The sequence below is a fragment of the Neophocaena asiaeorientalis genome, unplaced genomic scaffold, assembly GCF_003031525.2.
Source record: "Neophocaena asiaeorientalis asiaeorientalis breed wild unplaced genomic scaffold, Neophocaena_asiaeorientalis_V1.1 scaffold533, whole genome shotgun sequence".
Classification (NCBI taxonomy): Eukaryota; Metazoa; Chordata; class Mammalia; order Artiodactyla; family Phocoenidae; genus Neophocaena; species Neophocaena asiaeorientalis.
The window spans coordinates 459506-482926 of NW_020172671.1; the positions used below are offsets into that span (position 1 = coordinate 459506).

General features: G+C 33.7%; 1 protein-coding gene across 2 annotated transcripts in view; it reads left to right on the forward strand.

Annotated features, from left to right (window-relative positions):
• CSMD3 (CUB and Sushi multiple domains 3) overlaps positions 1–23421 on the forward strand; it is a 1062125-nt gene that overhangs the window by 228958 nt on the left and 809746 nt on the right. For both annotated transcript variants that reach the window (XM_024739588.1, XM_024739590.1), the window contains exon 4: positions 5401–5595. In XM_024739588.1, coding sequence (XP_024595356.1) covers positions 5401–5595 — 195 coding nt within the window. The remainder of the gene's footprint in view (positions 1–5400; positions 5596–23421) is intronic.

Here is a 23421-nt window from a genome sequence, read left to right on the forward strand (position 1 = left end):
AGAAGGTAGTGGAACAAAAGGGTGAACGTTGTTCAATAAAGTTCTTGGTGAAAATGAAAAATGTGTCTTTTATTTTTACTTAAAAACTGAAGGCACTTTTGGCCAACACAATACATTTAGGGATTCCAATTATTTGCTCTCAGTTTTTCTCCTCTGAAGAGTTTATATAAGGTATCTCTCTCAAAGTAACATTTAATGTCAGAATAGCTCTCCTTTCTATTCATGACTTATGCATAGGATATATATTCACTACATGAACCTATATATTTTTGGTCAACCCTTTTGGAATACTTTTTTTCCAGTTTAGTTTCTACCCTACCACATCCGTAAGACCTGTCTTCACTGTATTTTCAAGTCTAATAACTATTATAGTACTTTGAGTCTTATATTTTAAAATTGTGAATATGCTTGATAATTCTCCTTTTTTTTTGTTCTTCTATTTATCCTGTTGTTAAACCTTACATCATCAGGAAATTCTTTCCAGACCTCCTTTTAATGTAGACTATGTTTTCTCAATTATATACTTTCATTTTAGCCTATATGTTTCCTTTATCCCAATTACTACATTATAATTAATATTCTGTAGTCATTTCTTTCCTTGGTTAACATAGAGTTATGAACTCTATGAAGGAAGGGCCATGTTTGTCAGTTGCAAAACTATATCCCCCAAATATTGCCCATGATAGCTGTTAATAAACATTTGTGGAATGAATATCTACTTTTCATGTGTAACAGCATGCAATTTTGAAATGATCTAAGACTTTTAAGTTAGAGACACAGGCTTGAACCACAAGTCTACAATTCATTAGTTGGGTGGCCATGGGAAAGTTTCTTAAGCTGATTCCCAGTTTCCCTTTCTGTACAATGAGGGAAATCATATATGGTGTTGGGTATTTTGTGAGAGGTAAGGTGGGAAAATGAATGCTTAAAACAAAGTGTGGCTCAGAGCTGATTTCAACAATTAAGGCTATTAGCATTCTCAAATTGTAAATTTTTAGAAAGCAAGGAAGGTGGTGTTGCTTTACCTGTTACACATCACAGAGCAATGTTAATGGCAATCCTCAAGAGCCTCTGATGAATAAATTGTGTCATTTACCAAGTAATTTATTGTTCTGTTTCCTTTTAACTAATATAGATGAATGTCACTAAACTCTAACCTCTATAACTCAATTAGATTTTTGTTTATCTTGGATCTCTCCCAAGTAATTGTTTGCTGTATCAACAATCCTTTACACTTTAGAATAGTTTATGTTAACAAATTCCTTCATGTTACTGGCTGATAATTTCAATATCTGTGAGAAGAGAGAAGATAAATAAAATATACATCTTTCCAACAAATGCACAATAATTTATTGTGGATAGAGCAGTAAAATTAAATAAAGGGTCTCTGACATTTTTAGAGACATATTTTGAGTGTAAAGTCTTCAGACATGTTTTCCAGTTTTCTTTTCAATTCACTAAACTGTCCACCCTAAACATGATCTCGTGGCATAATTCCAAGAGTAAATTCAAATAAATCTTTAGTACATAGGGAGTTTTTTTTTTTTTTTTGCGGTACGCGGGCCTCTCACTGTTGTGGCCTCTCCCATTGCGGAGCACAGGCTCCGGACGCGCAGGCTCAGCGGCCATGGCTCACGGGCCCAGCCGCTCCGTGGCATGTGGGATCTTTCCAGACTGGGGCACGAACCTGTGTCCCCTGCATCGGCAGGCGGACTCTCAGCCACTGCGCCACCAGGGAAGCCCCGGGAGTTTCTTTTATTTAGTAATCTTTGCATTAAAAAATTTGATCAATTCTCAACCAACAGTATGGTGAATATAACTTGATAGTACCCCACCAACACACTCCAGTCCCATTTTAAACTTTGCATTATGGAATAGCAAATGAGATTGATCAGGTTCTGTAGTTTTATTTTAATCACCTAAACCTTTTGATTGATATATTAGTGTCATCTGTTGGTGAAGAAAGATAGCTGTAGTCTGTTCAGCAATTCTGCTTTTAGATGTAATCATCTGCTTCAGAAACACATTGAAGTGACAAGCACGATGTGGTTATCTTGCATGTACATTTAATGAATTACATGAAAATTCTTATTTTATGCTTAAATCTCTATTTTCTTTAAGAATGATTTCATAATAAATGATATTACTTTGTAAATACCATGTATATTAATGATTAGTTTGTAATCTGTATTACTGAACGTGACCTACCACGTATATCTTCATTTTTTCCCGAAATTCAAACTCTTGATAGCTGGTAGAAACAGTGTTTAAAAAATTAATCTAAAGCTAGTTCCAAAATTCTTATAGTAATGAGAAAGCTAATTTTATTTAAAAGTTCAAATGTGCAGCACTATTTATTTAAAAAAATCAAGAATAAAAAGTGAATGTTTGGGCTTCCCTGGTGGTGCAGTGGTTGAGAGTCCGCCTGCCGATGCAGGGGACATGGGTTCGTGCCCCGGTCTGGGAAGATCCCACATGCCGCGGAGCGGCTGGGCCCGTGAGCCATGGCCGCTGAGCCTGCGCGTCCGGAGCCTGTGTTCCGCAACGGGAGAGGCCACAATGGTGAGAGAACCGTGTACCGCAAAGAAAAAAAAATGTTTTAAAAAAGTGAATGTTCAATCAGAATATAGCAGGTTTTTTAATGGTGGGTTATATAATTCTTCCAGTTAATAAAACATCTTTCTTGGCTCTGCGTTTTAAAATGGATATAAACAGCTTAGAGAGAAGTCCCAAATTAAAGGGTTGGGAGGGCACAAAAAATAGAATCCATGATCAATGACTATAGAATTGGGATCTATTAAACCTGAATGTGAAGCATCCTAATAATTGTCTTCTTGGGTTACTCAATGTACAAAGGATGATGGGTAGGTTGTTGTTTTTGAAGGTTAAAGAATAAAGGCAAATGAAAGCAGGAATTTCTGAAGGTGAGAACCAGATATATTTTGGAATTATCTTCTTTGAGTTTCATTTCGAAACAGGCTAAATTCTTATCTGTTTTCTGGTTTAGAAATAATTCAGCCACAAGGCAAGGGCTAGATTAGGTAATCTATTAAAATTCCAACCAGTGTTATTATTAATTCACTGATTGACTTCATGTTTTCCTTTTGTTTTAGGTACTTTTTTCTGGCTAATGCATGTTTGTTCATTTAAATAAAAGTTAAGTTTGAGTATAGCAACTATTTAGAGCTTTCTTCTTTCTTCCTTTCATTCCTACACCTAACCACTTCTTGTAAAATAATTTGGAAACTGCTTTTTCCCCTAGATATATAACTTCATGATAATTGAAGTCCTGACCTTAATTATTTCTTAGGGGTGAGAGGGAAAGGAGTGGATTGAATCTAAGGACACAAGTGGTAGTTTCATTAAAAGTATTTCCTTTTTTATTACTATATTCAAGGGATTGAATTCTTACTCATTTCATCAAAACTTATTAACCTCACCATCTCTTACAGCAAACATCTCATCTATTAATCAGTTGAATTTTCTAAAAAATTAACTATCTCAAAATAAACTGTTCATTTCAAAAGTATTTTGTAAAGAATGGCTGAAAATTTATAGACAATAAATATGTTTTAAATTTTACTGAAAATGAATCTATAAAATATGCCTTTGAGAAATAGTAAAGTGAGATATTAGAAATCATTAATCTTGGTTACAGATATTTTAAAATATTTTACAGATATCAGTTTATAATGTATAATTAAATGGTGAGGAAGCTTAAGGAAATTGCCTGTTATTTATAGAAACCATTGATATTTAATTAATATTAGTCAAGTTCTTTTCTAGGATTGAGAACCTAAAATAATTGCTTTAAACTAAAAGTATATACTTCATTTCTAATGTATATAGAGCAAGTTCTATGAATCCTCAATACACTTCTCACTGATTGATTTCATTGGAAGTTCATCGATTGTTTTCTTTTCAATACCCTTGAAAAATTAAACAGAAAAAAAAATTCATGTAAGAAACACTCTCAAAAGTACTATAAGCATATTATGGGTAAAAATGTAAAATTTCAGCTTTGTTTACTGTACCAATTATCAATAAATTATGATTGCTTTTGTACAGTTATATCTACATTTTATGAAGTGTGTTTTATCTTGGTATTGTATTTTTACTTACTATTGTTACTGATATTTTCAATATTAGTGGTTTATCATTATTTGATTTAATGTAAAATGATATTGCATGGAATACTAACTGAATAGAATGAATATCAAGACTAATTGGAAACATACTTTTTTTTTGCATTGCAACGTCTTTTTTACCTTTTTATTTTGCAGTAATTTCAGACTTTCAGGTAAATTGTGAAAATAGTACAGAGTTCCCATATACATACTCTTATCCAGCTTTCCTTAATATTAACTGCTTATGTAACCATAGCACAGTTATCAAAACTAGGAAATTAACATTTGTATAATACTATTAAGTAAGCCATAGACTTTACTCAAACTGGAATACCTTTTAGTCCATTCATTCCTTACTGTTTGTATTTCTATTGATTATTTGTAGTATAAAAGTAATATAATGTAAAGGTAATATAATAGAAAATTTAGAATATGCTATAAGAAAAAAATAATTCTCCCCAACTTCTGCTATTTCTTTATATTTTTTCTATTTTTTTCACTTAAAGTGAAAATGTATTTTTCTCTGAGATGAATATTATTTTAAAAATCTCTTATATTTGTATACTTGTATACTTTTAAGCATCAACTAATAAAATAACAGGGCAATAGGTGAATATCAGACAATTTCCAGATTCTATTTTGTGTATTGATCTAATTAAAACTTCACAAATGTATGCACTTACTATGATAATTCTCATTGTATTCTCCAGGTTAAACACATATTAGAGCTGGAATTCTATTCCAATCTCTCCAGCTTCAAAAATATGTCCATTTTTTGCTGCACTATATTTTTCTTATTTAAGTGAAAAAAAGTTTCCACCCAGACTATATTTTTTTTCAGATAAATATTCATGGTTGAGGGTTAAGTAGAAGCATCAGAGTAATGGAGAGCATACTGATGAAACTTGATTTGCACATTATTATGTTACTAGAATGTAACTTTGAAGAAGCCACATAAATGGTATTGATCTTTTTATCTGTAAAATACGAGTAATAAATACTAATTTAAAAAATAGCCACAAACGTAAACAATATAAAGTATCTAAATTTTGCTGGCATGAAGAATGACATCTAATATCTATTCAGTAAAATTTCATTCCTTTCCCATACTTCTCTGTTTATGTAATTGAAATAGCAGACATTTCCATTTCTCTGTAAATCTTCTTAAAAGGAAAAAAAAAGACACCTGTATCTACATATAATTTTATAAATGTAAAATGTTAAAATATATATTAAAATAACTGTAAACTCTTCTTTTCCCTCCCTTCTATAGAATTGCAGAGTAGCTCTTGTGGAAACCCAGGAGTTCCACCCAAAGGTGTGCTATATGGTACAAGGTTCGATGTTGGGGACAAGATCCGCTACAGCTGTGTAACTGGATATATCCTTGACGGCCACCCTCAACTCACCTGTATAGCCAGTTCAGTTAATACAGCCTCATGGGATTTTCCTGTTCCCATCTGTAGAGGTAAAGAAAAAAATAATGTTTATTTTTATGTTGACTGAATATTCGTTTGACATAATGAAAATATTTTAAAAATAAGAGTGATAATCAGACAGTATATTTGCAAAACGTATTTGGTGCTTGTTTCTTTTATAAAATCTGAAGCTTAGGAAGAGCACATACAGTACATGAAAGATTAAGAAAAATACTTAGGACAACATTACTTGTGAAATGAGACAATGGATTATATTTTTATATTTCTATACATATTTATACATACATTGTGTATATATGTGTCTTGATGTTTGTACTGGAAAAACATGGAGTTTATGATGCTTAGAAATTTAGTTAGGCTGTCAAAATCATGATTTTGTTTTCATTTTGAAATATTGACTGAATCTATGAATCTTTTAAATATTTCTGGTAGAGAGTTTAGCATGGGAATTCGTGAAATTAAGAATGCTGTATAATTTATTATTGATACTAATAAGGATCACTTGTATTATGGGGAAAACATAGTAATATACTAATGTAGACAAAGGTACAAACTACATAGCCTGGAAGACAGAACATGTTCAACATTAGCTGAATTCATGCATGAATCTTGCCCACAAAAATTCTCTGGAGAAATCATGATCTCAAGTCATCTGCCCATTTTTTGATCAGGTTTTGTTGTTGTTGTTGAGTTTTATGAGTTCTTTTTCTATTTTGGTTATTAACCCCTTATTTATTATAGGATTTGCAGATATCTTCTCCCATTCATTAGATTGTGTTTTCATTTTGTTGGTCCTTTGCTTTGCCGTTCAGAAGCTTTTTAGTTCGATGTAGCTCCATTTGTTTATTTTTGCTTTTGTTTCCTTTTCCTTAGGAGACATATCCAGAAAGATATTGCTAAGATCGATGACAAACAGTGTACTGTCTATGCTTTCTTCTAGGAGTTTTATGGTTTTGGGTCTTATATTCAAGTCTTTAATCCATTTTGAGCTGATTTTTGTATATGGCATAAAATAGCGGTCTAATTTCATTCTTTTGCACGTGGCTGTCCAGTTTTCACAGTGCCTTTCACCACAGAGACTATCCTTTGTCAATTGTGTTCTTTGCTGCTTTGTCATAAATTAATTTTCCATATATACGTAGTTTTATTTCTGGGCTCTCAATTCTACTCCATTTGCGCTCTATGTATGTTTTTCTGCCAATATCATGCTGTTTTGATTATTATAGCTTTGTAATGTAATTTGAAATCAGTGTGATATCTCCAGTTTTGTCCTTTTTCCTTGGAATTGCTTCAGCCACTTGGTGTCTTTTGTGGTTCCATATAATTTTTAGGGCTTTTTGTTCAGTTTCTGTGAAAAATGTTGCTGGAATTTTGATAGGGATTTCATTGAATCTGTAGATTGCTCTAGGTAGTATGGATGCTTCAACAATGTTAATTCTTCCAATGTTAATTCTAACATTTTAACAGTGTTAATCCATGAGCTGAGTGTGGAAATCTTTCCATTTCTTTGTGTCTTCTAGGCATTTATTACATTGAAATACTCTTTTCTATACCTATTTTATTGAGAGTTGTCATAAATGTGGTTGAATCTTGTCAGATGCTTTTTCTGTATCTCTTGAGTGGAACATATATTTATTTTTCATTTTGTTAACGTGATATATGTGTGTGTGTGTGTGTACGTATATATACACACACAGACACGTGTGTGTGTGTGCGTGTGTGTATATATATATATATCTCGACATTGCTTGATTTGCAGATGTTGAACCATCCTTTAATTCTAGGAATAAATCCCACTTGATCATGATGTATGCTCTCTTAAAATGCATTGTTGTTATTCAGTTTAGTAATATTTGTTGTAACATAATTTTAATAGTAACATAAATAGTAACATTAATAGTAACATAATTTTTGCATGTATGTTCATCAGATGTTGGCCTGTAATTTTCTTTTCTTGTGTGTACTTGTCTGGTTTTAGTATCAGGGTAATGTTGGCCTCATAAAATGAGTTAGGAAGCATTCCTCCTTTTCAATTTTTTGGAAAAATTTGAGAAGAATGGGTGTTAAATATTCTTTGAATATTTGGTAGAATTCACCTGAAAAGCCATTTTGGATCTGGAATTTTGTTTTTTGTGAGGTTTTTGATCATTGTTTTAATTACCTTATCAGTTGTCTGTCTATTCAAATTTTTTATTTCTTTATGATTTAGTCTTGGAACATTGTATGACTCGAAGAATGTATCCATTTCTTCTTGATTGTCCAATTTGTTAGTGTATAGCTGTTCGTAGTATTCTTTTATAATCCTTTGTACTTCTGTGATATCTTTTGTTGCTTCTTCCCTTTCTTTTCATATTTATATGCACCTTCTTTCTTCTTTTTTTTTCCTTAGTGATTGTAGCTAAAGGTTTATCTTTTCAAAGAACCAGCTCTTAATTTCATTGATCTTTTCTATTGTCTATTTAGTCTCTTTTCATTTATTTCTCCTCTGATCTGTATGACTTCCCTTCTTCTACTCAGTTTGGGATTTGTTCTTTTTTTTTTTTTTCCCTAGTTCTTTTAGGTTAGATTGTATATTTGATATTTTTCTTATTTCTTGAGGTAGGGCTGTTTGGCTATAAACTGCCCTCTTGGTACCATGTTTGCTGCATCTGATAAGTTTTGGTATGTTGTATTTTCATTTTCATTTGTCTTCAGGTGTATTTTTTTTATCTTCCTTTGATTTCATCATTGATCCAATAGTTGTTCAGTAGCATGCTGTTTACGTTTCACATATTTGTGATCTTTTTAGCTTTCTTCTTGTAATTGATATCTAGCTTCATACTATTGTGATCAGAAAAGATGTTTGATATGATTTCAGTCTTCTTAAATTACTGAGACTTTTTTTTGTGTGTTCCAAGAAATGCTCTATCCTTGAGATGTTCCATGTGCACTTGAGAAGGTTGTGTGTTCCACATTTGGATGTAATGTTCTGTAAATTTATTAAGTCCATTTTATCTAGTGTTTCATTTAAGGCCACTGTTTCCTTGTTGACTTTCTCTCTGGATCATCTTTCACTGATGTAAGTGGGATGTTAAAATCCCCTACTATTATTGTGTTGCTCTCAGTTTCTCACTTAGTTCTGTTAATAATTATTTTATATATGTTGGTGCTCCTATGTTAGGGGCATATGTATTAATAACTGTTGTGTCTTCTTGATGAATTGTACCTTTTATCATTATAGTATTTCCATATCTGTCTCCTTATCATTTTTTGGTTTGAATTCTCTTTTGTCTCATATGAATATGGCTACATCCACTTTCGTTTGGCTGCCATTTGCTTAGAGTGTCATCTTCCATCCCTTCCCTTTGAGTCTGTGCTTGTCTTTAGAGCTGAGCTGAGTCTCCTGGAGCGCATATAGTTGGCTGTTGTGTTGTATTCTGTCTGCCCACTCTGTGTTTCAATTGGTGAATTCAGTCCATTTACATTCGTACTTCCATTTTTTTTTCTGGTTGCTCTATATCTCTGTTATTTCTTTTTTTCTATTGTTTCTGTCTGCCATTTTATTTCGGTGATTTTCTATGATATAGTTCTCAGTTTCTTTTTTCTTTCCTTATTGTGTCTCTGCTCTAGATTTATGTATTATGGTTACCATGAGGTTTATATAAAACATCTCATAAATAAAATAGTCTTCTTTTATTGAAGTATAGGTGATTTACAGTGTTTCAGGTGTACAGCAAAGTGATTTAGTTATATCTTGTCTATTCTTTTTCATATTCTTTTCCATTATATGTTATTGCAAGATAGTGAATGTAGTTCCCTGTGTTATACAGTAGGTCCTTGGTGTTTCTCTATTTTATATATCTGTTATTCACAATTTCCCAATTTATCCCTCCCCCCCTTCCCCTTTGGTAATCATAAGTTTGTATTCTGTCTCTGAGTCTAATTCTGTTTTGTAAATAAGTTCATTTGTATGATTTTTTAAAAATTCCACGTATAAGTTATATCGTATGATATTTGTCTTTCTCTGTCTGTCTTACTTCACTTAGTATGATAATTTCTAGGTCTATCCATGTTTCTGGAAATGGTATTATGTCATTCCTTTTTATGGCTGAGTAACATTCCATTATACGTGTAATGGAATATTTTATAAATATATGTGTGTGTATGTATATATATATGTGTGTATATATATGTATATATGTGTGCTGTGTCTACTTTATCCATTCATCTGTTGATGGACATTAAGGTTTCTTTCATGTCTTGGCTCTTGTAAATAGTGCTGCTATGAACATTAGGGTGCATATATCTTTTCAAATTAGAGTTTTAATCTTTTCTGGATATATGCCCAGGAGTGGGATTGATGGATCATATGGTAGCTCTATTTTCAGTTTCTTATGGAACCTCCATACTGTTCTCCTCAGTGGCGGCACCAATTTACATTCCCACCAACAGTGTGGGAGGATACCATTTTCTCCACATCCTCTCCAGCGTTTATTATTTGTTGACTTTTTGATGATGGCCATTTTGACTGGTGTGAGGTGGTACCTCATTGTAGTTTTGATATGTATTTATCTAATAATTAGTGAGGTAGAGCACCTTTTCATGTGCCTGTTGGCCATCTGTATGTCTTCTTTGGAGAAATGTCTATTTAGGTCTTCTGTGCATTTTCTGACTGGGTTGTTTGTTTTTTTGATATTGAGTTGTATAAGCTGTTTGTATATTTTAGAAATTAACCCCTTGGTGGCTGCATTGTTTGCAAATATTCTCTCCCAGTCCATAGGTTGTCTTTTTTTTTTTTTTTTGGTTTTTTGCGGTACACAGGCCTCTCACTGTTGTGGCCTCTCCCGTTGCGGAGCACAGGCTCCGGACGCGCAGGCTCAGCGGCCATGGCTCATGGGCCCAGCCGCTCCGCGGCACGCGGGATCCCCCCGGACCGAGGCACGAACCCGTGTCCCCTGCATCGGCAGGCAGACTTCCAACCACTGCGCCACCAGGGAAGCCCCATAGGTTGTCTTTTTATTTTGTTTATAGTTTCCTTTGCTGTGTAAAGGCTTTTAAGTTTAACTAGATACTATTTGTTTATTTTTGCATTTGTTTCCATTATCCTTGGGGACAGATCCAATAAAATATTGCTGTGTTTTATGTCAACGAGTGTTTTGCCTATGTTTTTCTCTAGGAGTTTTATAGTATCCAGTCTTACATTTGGGTCTTTAATCAATTTTGAGTTTATTTCTGTATGTGGTGTTAGAGAATGTTCTAATTTCATTCATTTACATGTAGCTGTCCAGTTTTCCCAGCACCACTTATTGAAGAGAGTGTCTTTTCTCCATTGTATATTCTTGCCTCCTTTGTTGTAGATTGACTATAAATGTGTGGGAATATTTCTGGACTTTCTGTCATTTTTATGTGTCTGTTTTTGTGCATGTGCCATACTATTTTGATAACTGTGGCTTTGCAGTATAGTCTGAAGTCAGGGAGCATGATTCCTACAGCTCCATTCTTCTTTCTCATGATTGTTTTGGCTATTTGGGGTCTTTCGTGTTTCCATACAGATTTAAAAAAATTTTGTTCCAGTTCTGTGAAACATGCCATTGGTAATTTGATAGGTATTGCATTGAATCTGTAGTTTGCCTTGGGTAATATGATCATTTTAACTATATTGATTCTTCCAATCCAAGAACATGGTATATCTTTCCATCTGCTTGTGTGGTCTTCAGTTTCTTTCATCAGCATCTTATAGTTTTTGGAGTACAGGTCTTTTGCCTCCTTATGTAGGTTTATTTGTAGGTGTTTTGTTCTTCTTGATGTGATGGTAAATGGGATTCTTTTCTTAATTTCTCTTTCTGCTATTTTGTTGTTAGCGTATAGAAATGCAACAGATTTCTGTATATTGATTTTGTATCCTGCAACTTTACTGAATTCATTGATAAGCTCTAGTAGTTTTCTGGTAGCATCTTTAGGATTTTCTACATATAGTATTATGTTATTTGCAAACAATGACAGTTTTACAGCTTCCTTTCCAATTTGGATTCCTTTTCTTTCTTTTCTTCTCTGATTGCTGTGGCTAGGACTTCCAAAATTATGTGGAATAAAAGTGGCAAGAGTGGGCATTCTTGTCTTGTTCCTGATCTTAGCAGGAATGTATTCAGCTTTTCACCATTGAGTATGATGTTAGCTGTGTATTTGTCATATATGGCCTTTATTATGTTGAGGGTTTTTCCCTGTGTGTTCACTTTCTGGATAGTTCTTATCATAAATGTATGTTGAATTTTATCAAAAGTTTTTGCTGCATCTATTGAGATGATCATATCGTTTTTATTCAGTTTGTTAATGTGGTATATCAAACTGATTGATTTGTGGATATTGAAAACTCCTTGCATCCCTGGGATAAATCCCACTTGATCATGTTGTATGATCCTTTTAATGTGCTGTTGGATTCTGGATAATTCTCCATAAGTGTGACTTTAAGTTTGGTTTCTGGAGAATTTTCTTTTTCGTGATGCTGTGTTACCATGGTTTTTCATGGGGCTTGATGAGCTGTTCTTACGCCGGCACATTTGAAGTAGTGGATACATTTCTTCTTTAGATGAATGTTCTTTATTTCCTTGATTCTAATGATTTAACAGATTAGTAGTCAGAGGCCTTTCTTTTGTTTTTCAGCAGCTTGTGCTATAGCACTGTTTTTGGTTTCTCTTACCTGAGCTGTCTGTAGTTATATTTGAGAATCAGCACTTTCCACCCTCTACCACCTTTGCTAGAGGTATTGCCTTGTACCATCATTGTAGCTGCTTGTGCCTCGCTGCTGCTAATGATACTGTTGTAGCTGGCATCATTACCTGGGGCACTGGGATGGCAAAAACCTACTCTGTGCCCAGGATCTCCTGAGTCTCAGGCTCTGCTACAGTGGAGGGAGTAGGAGAGTAGGGAGTGAGCTGGAGTCTCGGTTGCCTCTACTGCGTCTGGGGTTATTAGGTTTGCATGTGCTACTGCTGTGGATGGGCAGGGCTGCAGTGGTAGGCACCTTCATGGATGGAGAGACCAGCTGCAGGCTCAACTGCCACTGCTGCCTGGTTCCCTGTGAGCCACTGTGGCTGGGAGGCTGGAGTTATGTATGCCTCCTTCCCTGCTGCTACCAGGTTCTCTGGGACTGTGCGCTCAGCTGCTGTGGTTGGGGGTTCAGGATATCAGGCACTGTCTCTGCTTTTCTTCTGATTCTGCCTTCTCTATGTATTCCAGTCCACCCACCTTTACATGTACAGATGTGTGGAATTCTCCAGCACCCTGGTGTGCTGGGCCAAGTCATATTTGTTGAGTTATGGATTTTTACTGGTTGTAGTTTGAAGAGGAGAGACAAAGAGAGCATCTCTCATTCCACAATGATGCTGATGGCACCCCTATCTACTTCTGTGACTGCTAATTAACTATCGTTTGCTTAAGTATTTATAGTATATTAGGAAATTTATAAGCATGCTCACTTTTAAATTTCACAGTATGAAACTGAAACTAAAAAATTTTTAAAAATTGTTCAAGGTTACTCAATAAATGTCAAGAACCATGAAGAGTTTGAGATTTTACTTGACTTGGAATTAACGATTTCTCTGCCATAGTTTCTTGGATGGTGATAGAAGACACAAGACTCTTGGGTCAGAAACAAAGGAGAGTTTATTATTCACAGAAGTGTCAGGAGACAGAGCATCAGCGTTTGTGCCAGTTCTCCAATCCCAGTTCCCATAGAATGTATGAAGAGTATGAGATATCTGCACATGTAGTATGTGTTGTTACAGGAGAGGAATCATGAGCTTCAGGACAAAAACCTTTGAAAAGATAGTTTGGTACAAAGAGAAGAAGGACAGTTGGAATCTCTGCTTGCAAGATGTACAGAAACATTAGAGTCTGATGAAGAAATTTTTCCTGATTTGGGGTGTGGGGGGAGGGATGCCAGATTTGAACCCATTCTGTCAGGTTCCAAAGCCTTAGCTTGTTATCCCTTTGATACTTCACCAAAATTATTTGCATCTCTCTTCAAAAATGTTTAATAACAAGAGAGTAAATGGAGTTTTATATGTGAATCAGTCCAAAAATGTTTAGTCAATTTTTTAAATGCATAAAACTCCCTTAATCAAAAGGACTTTTTAAGGTACTTAAAACCAAGAAGTGTTTTAAGAGGTTTCAGTGGAGTATTCCCAACACTATCCTAGAGTTAATTTCCTTTGTGGGGCTCCTTTTTTCCCTTCAGCTAAGAGCCTATGGGGTCAGGAAGATCTGAATCTAGATACTCATTCTTCCACTTACCTACTAGGGCCTTTGAGCAAAAATTACATTATTTTAGAAACTGTTTCTTTAGCTATAATAGAATTAATAGATAGAAATACCAAAATCACAGTACTGTTGGAGTTTAATATGATAGCATATGTAAAGTGTCAGTTACATACAAAGTTATTTATGTAGCTCTATCTTTCCACTTTTCCTTAGCACTTGTTACCATCTTCTCTTTAAAAAAAGGAATTACACTTAATAAAATCTTGATGGATAATATCATTTATACTTATATCCAAGGCTAAACTTCCAACCAGCACTTCTGTTTTTGTTGTTCATTTTGTTGCCATTTTGTTTATTTTTGCCAGGGCATATACTCTACCTCCCTACTCGTCATCTTCAAGTTCCTTCAGGCATATTTTCTTTGACTCCTATTCTAACCTCTATGGTTTTTATCTATCAAAAAATGGTGTCCATTGTTTTTTTGAAATTCTGTCTCCTCAATTTCATTTTGCCAAGCTTACCTTTTTTTCTCTTTATCAATAATACTGATGAATACATTTACTCATTCAAATATATTTATTAAGGGCCTGCTCTGTGCAAAGCATTATTTCATGTGATGAGGATCAAAATATGATTAAGAAACACATATTGCCTTTAAGAACCCAGTTCTAGTGGGACTGATCGTAATGTAATCAAGTAGTTACAGTAATGTGTGATAATTGCTTTAATAACAGAATGTATGGAATTTTAGGCACCTTGATAAGGAAGACCTTAATTTCTCCCAGTTGAGTGGAAGGGAGTTGAGGTTGGAACAATGCTTTAAGAGAAAATTTCACAGAGGACTTGCTAAAAATACAAACTGTATAGAGCAAGAACTTTTTCAATGAGGCAATAATTTTCCTTTCTAGCCTCAAAAGTAGTTCTCATGTATTACTAATATTCACTGGCTAAAGGTGGAGTCTATGAAGTCATACTTCATAGAGTGTATGATCTAGTTTTCTAAGGAGCAATTTACCACTAGCCATTTTTTTTTTAATTAAAACTTAAAAGAGTAGAGGGATAGTGAATTTGGATTTTGTGTGTTTGCCATTTTTGAAAAAAAAAGAAAAAAGACTATTCAGTCCATGGCTTCCCTTCTCTACTCTTTGCCACTTGATAGCACACTGATTCTTTAATTTATAACTTTGCAGGGGGTTGATAACATTGTAATGATCTGCTTATTGCTTTCCCTGGAGTTTACATAGTCTCTCCTTGATGAAACCTTTGCTTTTAGAGAGTTATTTTGGTGATCCCTAACCATGGTAGTTTAAGAAAAAATGAATGCCTCATCAACCTAGAGAGTATGGTGCAAGGGTTTTTGTGTTCACAAGCACGATGAATTTTATCAACACCATCTGCTGGTATTTGTAAAGGCATTTAACTGCTTGATGCTGGGCTAAACAATATTCCATAAAAAGTGAAACCAAATTCCTGTGCACTAAGTCTGGAATGAAAATACCTGGCATACATACCTGTTCTGCACTTCTCCCTTTGATAGACATTCCATGCCATTTATTTCACTGAGCTTTAATGTGGCCTCAGAGTCCTCAACTCTGTGCTCCCAAAAAATAAACAAAATGGCAACAAAATCAACAATTCTTACAAATTAAGAGCAGTTGGCAGACAAGGTGAAATGGATTTGCTAGTCCTAGATTAACCATTCTAAAATTCATAATGATATTCTATATTGAGAATGGCATTTTTGTATACACAACCTGGGGCAAACTAGTAAAAGTGCATGTGAAAGTTACACATAAATTAAGTGTAACTTTGAATTTTTCTACCACACTTTCCATTACTATCTTGACAACGTTATCTGGGCACAAAATCATTCATTAGCCTTATCGTTTCACATAAAGGGATCTGGTCTCTTTATGTGAACGGCTGTATTTAATAGTAATGAGGAAAACATTTTCTGCATGCCTTTTAATAAACATGCAAGAGAAGTGTAAATCATTTGATAATGGGGTTATTTTATCACCTCAAATACTACCAAAATCCTAGTGATGTCAGGCTACAAGGAAAAATTGACAAGTGTCTCAGGTCACTTGCTGTTTCTTCATCTCTCCCAGGAAAATGTAGGCTGTTCTATCAACAATCAGGCCAACACTCAGCCACCTTCTCATGTACCCTAACCTTGTTCTGAAAAGTTCATTTGTGTGACTAAAAGGATGAAAATGTCCTGATTAAATTGTCTTAGTAGTGTCCAGTATGATGGAACAAAGGTTGCAAGACTTGTCTTTAAGGGTATAAGATCCATGAGCTGATTTGCCTTCCTGCCACATATTACTGGAATGTTGTTTCTTTTGTCAAAAATTGAATATTTTTACTTATCTCAGGAGATTGTAAATGTTAGAGAGACTGGATTAAATGAGATAACATTTTAAAAATGTTTCTATAATGCTTAGCACATAGAAGGTACTCAAAAATTACAAATAGTTTCAAATACATGAAAAAATAATTTAAAAAAATAATATAGAAGTAATAGCTATCACTTGTGTTATATATGTGTTTAGAATATTTTAAAATATCCATTGCCAGTTAAACATATGCCTATAGCTCCAAGATATTTTCTTTAAAACAAGAGAGTAAAAAAGTCTGCAAAGAGTAGACTTTGGTCTAATAAAAGCTTTGGTTTCCTTTACATGTCTGCCACTGAGAAGATATAGAATCTTTATGTGGATATTTAGTGTTTCAGGTCTCAGTTTTCTCATCTGTATGATAGGGGAGTCCTTACTACTTGATAGTTACTATAATGAGGATTATATTAGTTAATATATATAAAATACAGACTCCATAATATTCAACAAGTAGTGATTACTGCCTTACTTCTTACTTGATGATAGTCATCATCAAAACAGGTATTTGAAAACTGGTCTAGATATATCCATTCTATGACCATACAGGCAGAGGAATGAATTTTTCTTAGAATTGTAGTAGTTAAGGGGAACTTTAAACCCCACATTAGCCTAACACATTAGGTTGGGATCATCAAGTAATAAACATCAGTGGTGAAAATATGTTTCCCATGGGTAACAGCATTTCTGAGTCATTAATTTCTGGAAGTTCTCACATTTGAAATATATTCAGTAATTAAACTGGTATCTACTAAGAAGTCACTATGCACATGCCATACAGCTAAGAGCCATGGTAATTGAAGCAGCCCCAGGCCTCATGAAACTCATAGTCTATTGAATATGGGAACTTTTATTTGGAAGATGATCTATTTGGTGACCTGGGTTATTGTCCAAATGTGTGTACTTTAATTCCATGCAAAAAGATAGAGTGGCATTCTTGTATAAGAAATAGGTGCTGGCCTTCTGTGTATTTCTGATATTTAGAAAAGAAAGTCGGATTTCTATATTTTTACCATATAATTGTCTGCTGCTGCAATTAGCAGTCAGCATTCTCTTTAACATTCAACTCACACATTATTTTCCCCACTAGGTATTTGTGAGTTACATCTTCCTCCGTTCAGGAAGCTGTTTATTATTTTTTCCTTTTCCATCCTGTATATAAAAACTCAAACGTTTCTGTTGCCTTACTCTATTGGCCAAGTTTTTTGTTCCTTCATATGTCATTCTCATTTTGAATTAATCCATTTTATTTGACAATAAAGAAATGGTCATTAAGTCTGTATTTTTTTGGTATTATATGTTATTATAATGTATTGTTAATTTATAGATGTTTGTGTTTTTTTTCCTTAATGGAATGATTTCCACTTCTTTCTCTTTCTCTACGATTCCTAGAAAGATGCTGACACATGTGTATTTTGAAAATCAAACACAAAAATCAGTTTCTTTTTGAGGCAACTGAGTCTTCAATTGTTTATGCCTATTCTGTGTAACTTTTAGCCATATATTTCTGTGGAGACTTTTGTTTATTTGGAGTTTTTTGTTTATTTGTTTTGATGTGTAAGAATTTAAAGTATTTGTTCTAAATGAAAGATTCATATTGCTTGAGGAAAGTTTATATTTTTGAAGAATAACAAAATAGTTTGATAATGTTATGCCCAAAATAAAAACAGAATTTTATAAATATTAAGCAATACTCATTTCTAACACTTACCTACATTTCAAATCTTGTAGAAAGAAAGAAAAATTATACTGTCTCAGTGCTCACAAAGAATTCACATGATTATTTGGGACCATGACTTACAGAAAAGATGATGGGAACATGCTTAGCCAAAAATATATTGACAGCTTCAGAATTCCCTGTGGTGAAATAGATTGTTTAATGCATGATAAGAACCTTGAAGAGCAATCACCTAACTTCCTACTAGGATATAAACTCAGTGAACCACACCAATGACCATCTGGTATTCTATTGCTCTTTGTAAAGACATCACTCCAAAGATAAGGCAAAATAATTTAGGAAAATGACATTGAGTAATGTCATGTGATACATGGCTAGCTATGTGGACTAGCTTCATGTGAAAAGTCCTTTTTTTGTGTGCTAAGAAAGCACAGTACGCAAAATTTTTATAGGAATCATTCTAGAAGGACACTTCATACATTTTTGGCTTGGGCTCTTTCTCTCCTATGCAGTATTATTGGTCACCTTAGTAAGTTATGTTAAGTGTGTGTGTGTGTTTGAGCCATTCAGTGATGAAAGATCTTTCGTGCAGTTAATACTAGAAGACAAAATTTAAATGTTGTAATTTGAATGCCTTCAGAAATTCTACTTTTTTGGTCTATTGCTCAGTGTGCTTGAAGTCTAAAATCTTTCTACAGTCACTTTCCTTAGGATTTTCCCAAGTGCAGATCTGACTCAACAAAAGAAATAATTTGCTTTTTTACTATATAATTGTTATGTATGTAAAACTGGTGCTAAGTATCTTAAATATTGAAGGAGTCTTGAAAAATAAGTATTTTATCTATAGCTTTTAATGGTTCCATATTTATGTCACTAATTCCTTGTATTTTTGAGTAAGACAGTTTTCCCTTCATTTATTGCTCCTTATGTTTGAGGTTACCGTAGCATTCAAACTAAGTTACAATTTTAAGGTCACTTATTATATATTTGTATTTGACTTATAGCTAATGTAAAAAAGGCAGATGATGTAGCATAAAAACATGATTTACACAGTAAATAAAATAAACGAGAATAAGGATAACTGTGTTAAGAGAAAATAATGGAAGAGCAAGTTGAAACCAAGAGCAAAGTTAATATACAAAAGTCATGTTCTGTATTCTTATATACTTGTTAAAATCAACATTAAATTTGGCTTTAATCCACCTGGGAACCTAAACAAATCTGGAGAACATTATTAGTTCATAGTCTCACAAAGCAAACAATTTGTGAGGGAAAACCACACTTACTAAGCAGAGTGCAAAATTTCTTATGCAGTACAACATGAAGAAGGCACAGTATACTCTAATGTCTATGTCCTATATTAGTAAATATGAACTCAGAGAATGAGCTTCCCAGGGTTGCATCACATCTTCTTACTGATGTGTAAATGAGGCCTTGTTATTGAAAAGATGGAAGATCGTATTCATAGAATCAATATAATCAAACCACACATGCCTAATGTCATTGGCCGTTATCAGTGATGTACAAACCCAACTATCTAGATTTAGTTCTGACCCAATTTTTGTATATTTTCGAAATGTGAATCTCTTTGATAGTTTGTACATGTGAAATTCGATGTGAAAATTCATCATCTGAGAACAGAACCTAGGGCATAATGTTTCTGCATTAATATGATCTTAATTGTTTTTTACATTTTGTCATTTAATAGATGTGTAATTAATTTCAAAAATAAGGTTTTTTATATTTAGACATCTTATACAGGAAATTCAGTGTGAATATAGTTAACAAAACTTTATATTTAGCATGAATCTATAACTGCTTATTGTAAATATATTAATGATTATTCCAAATTTTTTGAAAATGTTATATGATTGCGTTTATCATAGCTCTTTCTTAAATGGCTGTTGTTCCTGAATCTTTATATCTACAATGAAGAAAATGATTCTAAACAACTAAGATGAGGTCATTGTCAATGCCACTGCATATTTAGAAAAGCATCACAGTACAAAGTATAATGAGTCAGTAAAAATACCAGGCATTTTATTGCTCTAATTTTTATTCAAAAAACAGAATTTGATGGTTGAAGTGCTAATAATAAATATGTGAAAATTACAAAAAATATTTTCAAATTAAAGGAGGGATAATATTTTTGTATTTATATTCAATTAAATATCTGTTGAGGCCTTCCCTGGTGGCGCGGTGGTTGGGAGTCTGCCTGCCAATACAGGGGACAGGGGTTCGTGCCCCGATCTGGGAGGATCCCACATGCTGCGGAGCCGCTGGGCCCGTAAGCCATGGCCGCTGGGCCTACACGTCCGGAGCCTGTGCTCTGCAACGGGAGAGGCCACAGCAGTGAGAGGCCCACGTACTGCAATAAATAAATAAATAAATAAATATCTGTTGATTGACAATGATGGAGAAGAGATGCACAACAGTTGCTGATTTTAAGGAGCCTATGACTTATGGAAAACACATACGTAAATATATACTTTAGTAAAGTATAAACAGCCCCTTCTACTGCATCCCTCAAGAAAGGTACAAATAAAATGTCATGGAAAATCAGAGGCAGCTGTGAATTTTGTCTTGGTGAGAAGGAGGTTAATCTTAATGGAGATTTGAAAAATAACTCATGTTCATATTGTATTGCCTTCTTTTTATCTCATATCATTTATTGAGCATTTTCTTCGGGTCAGAGACAGTTTGCAATTACCCATTTAATCTTCATACTCATGCTATACAGAGTAGATAATATCTCGATCCCCATTTTATAGATGGGGAAACTGAAGCACAATGAGGTTAAGATTTCCCAAGGTCACATAGCTAGTAAAAGGTAGTGTGAGGATTTGGATTTAAGCAGTCTGGCTCCAATACCACGTTCTTAACCTTCGTGTTATACTCTCTTCCCCATTGTCTTGATTATAAAACTTATTCTTTCCATTTTTCCTTTAGTCTTAGTCTTTGAAAATGCTTAACATTTTCTCTTAAATTAAATCTAACCAACCGTGTAAACAAAAGGTTTTAAGATTATAACATCCTGCTATCTTGAGTTACTGTCTTGTTCTTCCAGTTTATTTCAACTCAAAATTGATTAGTAATCAATTATTAATCTTTTAATAATCAATTAAAAGATTTTAATTTTAATAATCAATTATTAGTCTTTCATTGTTTCTTTGCTCTTCACCAAACACTTTTTCAAACTCTCAAGATGTTTCAACCTTTCTAGGGTTAGGGAACAAATGTATTTAGTAATATATAATGTGTACAGTTGTAAATGTTTATAGCTGTGGTACTGTAACACATCACCTGGGGAAACTAAAAGTGAATTGACTTTTGCTGGTGGAGACAAATGTAGAGAGGAGAGGTTATAATTTCAACTGAGAAGATCATTTGAAATCATCTTTAGGAGAGTTTTAAAGCTCAGATTTATCCTCTAGGCACGTGTAAGCCATTAAGTAAGTGTATTTGAACATTTTTGAGATGATAAGCTTGTTTTTTTGGCAATATGGCATTTATGTAAATGTATCCATTGTAAATGAGAGAGCATCGGCAATAGGCAGAAGGTTTGTGTCCTCCATTTTGCACTTGCGTGCACACACGCACACACAGTTTGCACAGAGGTGGATGATAGTCGAGGGATGTTTCTATTTATCATCCAGCTTATCTATTCAGGTTTCTGTAACAAAATAACATAGACTGGGTGATTTATAAACAACAGAAATTTATTTCTCACAGTTCTGGTGGTGGGGAAGTCTAAGATTAAGGCACTGGTAAGTTTCAAACATGAATTTTGTGGAAACACATACACTTAGTCTATAGCACCATCTCAACAATAATAATAACACACCTAATATTTTTTAAGTCCTTATCATGTTCTAAGGATAGTTCTAAGAATTCTCACTTTACTTTTATAAAAAATTACCAATAAGGTATTATGATTTTCTCACTACAGGTGTCCACTGAGGCAGGTAGAGGTTAAAACCCTGCCAAAGTTCACAGTGGAATAGGAGTTAGAACTGAGTAAACTAAAAACCATTATCTGTAAAATCTTAGTAAAATTTTAGAACCTGTAACTTTCCAATGATGATAATCCTTCCTATGTGCATTACTCTGAATTCATTGAAAGCAAGACTGCCCCAATCACTTGTCAGTGGGGGATGAATTCCCCATCAACTGATTTAGACAAATCAAGGTTCATCCCCCAGGACATCTGTAAATGCACAGAAGATAGACTAAAATTTTCATTAGTAATGAAAAATTTGAGTGGCTGTTGATATCTACCTTAGTGTAACTAGTTAAAGCTTAGTTAGGAACACGCTGCTGTTAGCCCTGTAACATTTTCAGAAAGGTCATATTTAAATTCCTTGTAGGACTATCTCTCCTACTTGTTTTAGCATATTTAGTGCATGATCTGTTTTGATTTAACATCTGTCCCCTGAACAAAACATATTGTTCCTGGATCATATTGCTGGTGATTTCTTTGAGGATAAGGAGAGAATTTCTAGGTAATGGTCAGAGATTAAAGGATGTTATGTGGCATGTGGAAGTAGATTATTCAATGTGGGCATTTTAATGATTTTCTTCCTTAGCAATCCCCAGTAATCTCAACAGGAAAGTGTCTAGTTGTATGAGAATAATTTGTCTCTGTGAAACCTTCTAAAGTTTAACTAAATTTAATTTAAATTAACAAAGTAAATATTACAAGTTATGGTCCATCTTTCTTTATATACTATGAATACACAAGGTCTTGGGAAAATTAGTTTGTTTCATATCATAGCATTTTTACAACTGAAACTCAAAATTTAGAATTCTTACTGTTTTGAGTTACTTTCAACATATAATCCAAAGTTAAAAATAAAATTAAAGATAGAAAAGGAATAAAGAAAAAGTAGAAAAGAGAGAATGTGAAAATGTTTAAAATATTGCTATATGACCAAATATTTTGTGTACCTTAGCCATTGATATTTAGTGGATTCAATATTAAAAAAATATTATCATTTCCACACATTCACTTGAATCAGTGGAAATAGTCTAATATGCATCAATGAGCCTTCCATTTTAAGTAATTTATTATTGAGGAATATGTTAAACAACCTTGCAGAGTCTTTCCCAGATGATTAGAGAAGGAAAATTTAGTAAGGTTATTTCTCATATTAGTATAAATTATGATTTTCCAAATTATTCCCCAGTAAAACTTGTTAAGTTATATAGATAAGCAATTGAAAGTACTTGACTCCATAAATTCAAAAAACATTTATTCTATCAACTTGTGTTTTCAGTAAAATCAAGATATCATTCTCACCTACAGTTATTTACCAAAGGGTCAATGACCATCATTTCTCTACTCTTTGATATATGGCTGTTTTAGTGTTGTTCTTCCTGAGCACCAGTGTTTTGATTAGCTTATAAGAGGTGAAGCTTTCATTCTATAATACTCTGACTTCAGTTAGCAGGAGTAGTAAGCAGAGGCCACTTTCATTGTTTTCCGTCATTTGAACAATAATGCAATCAATTTATATCCCACAGTGTTAATCAAGTGACCTTTA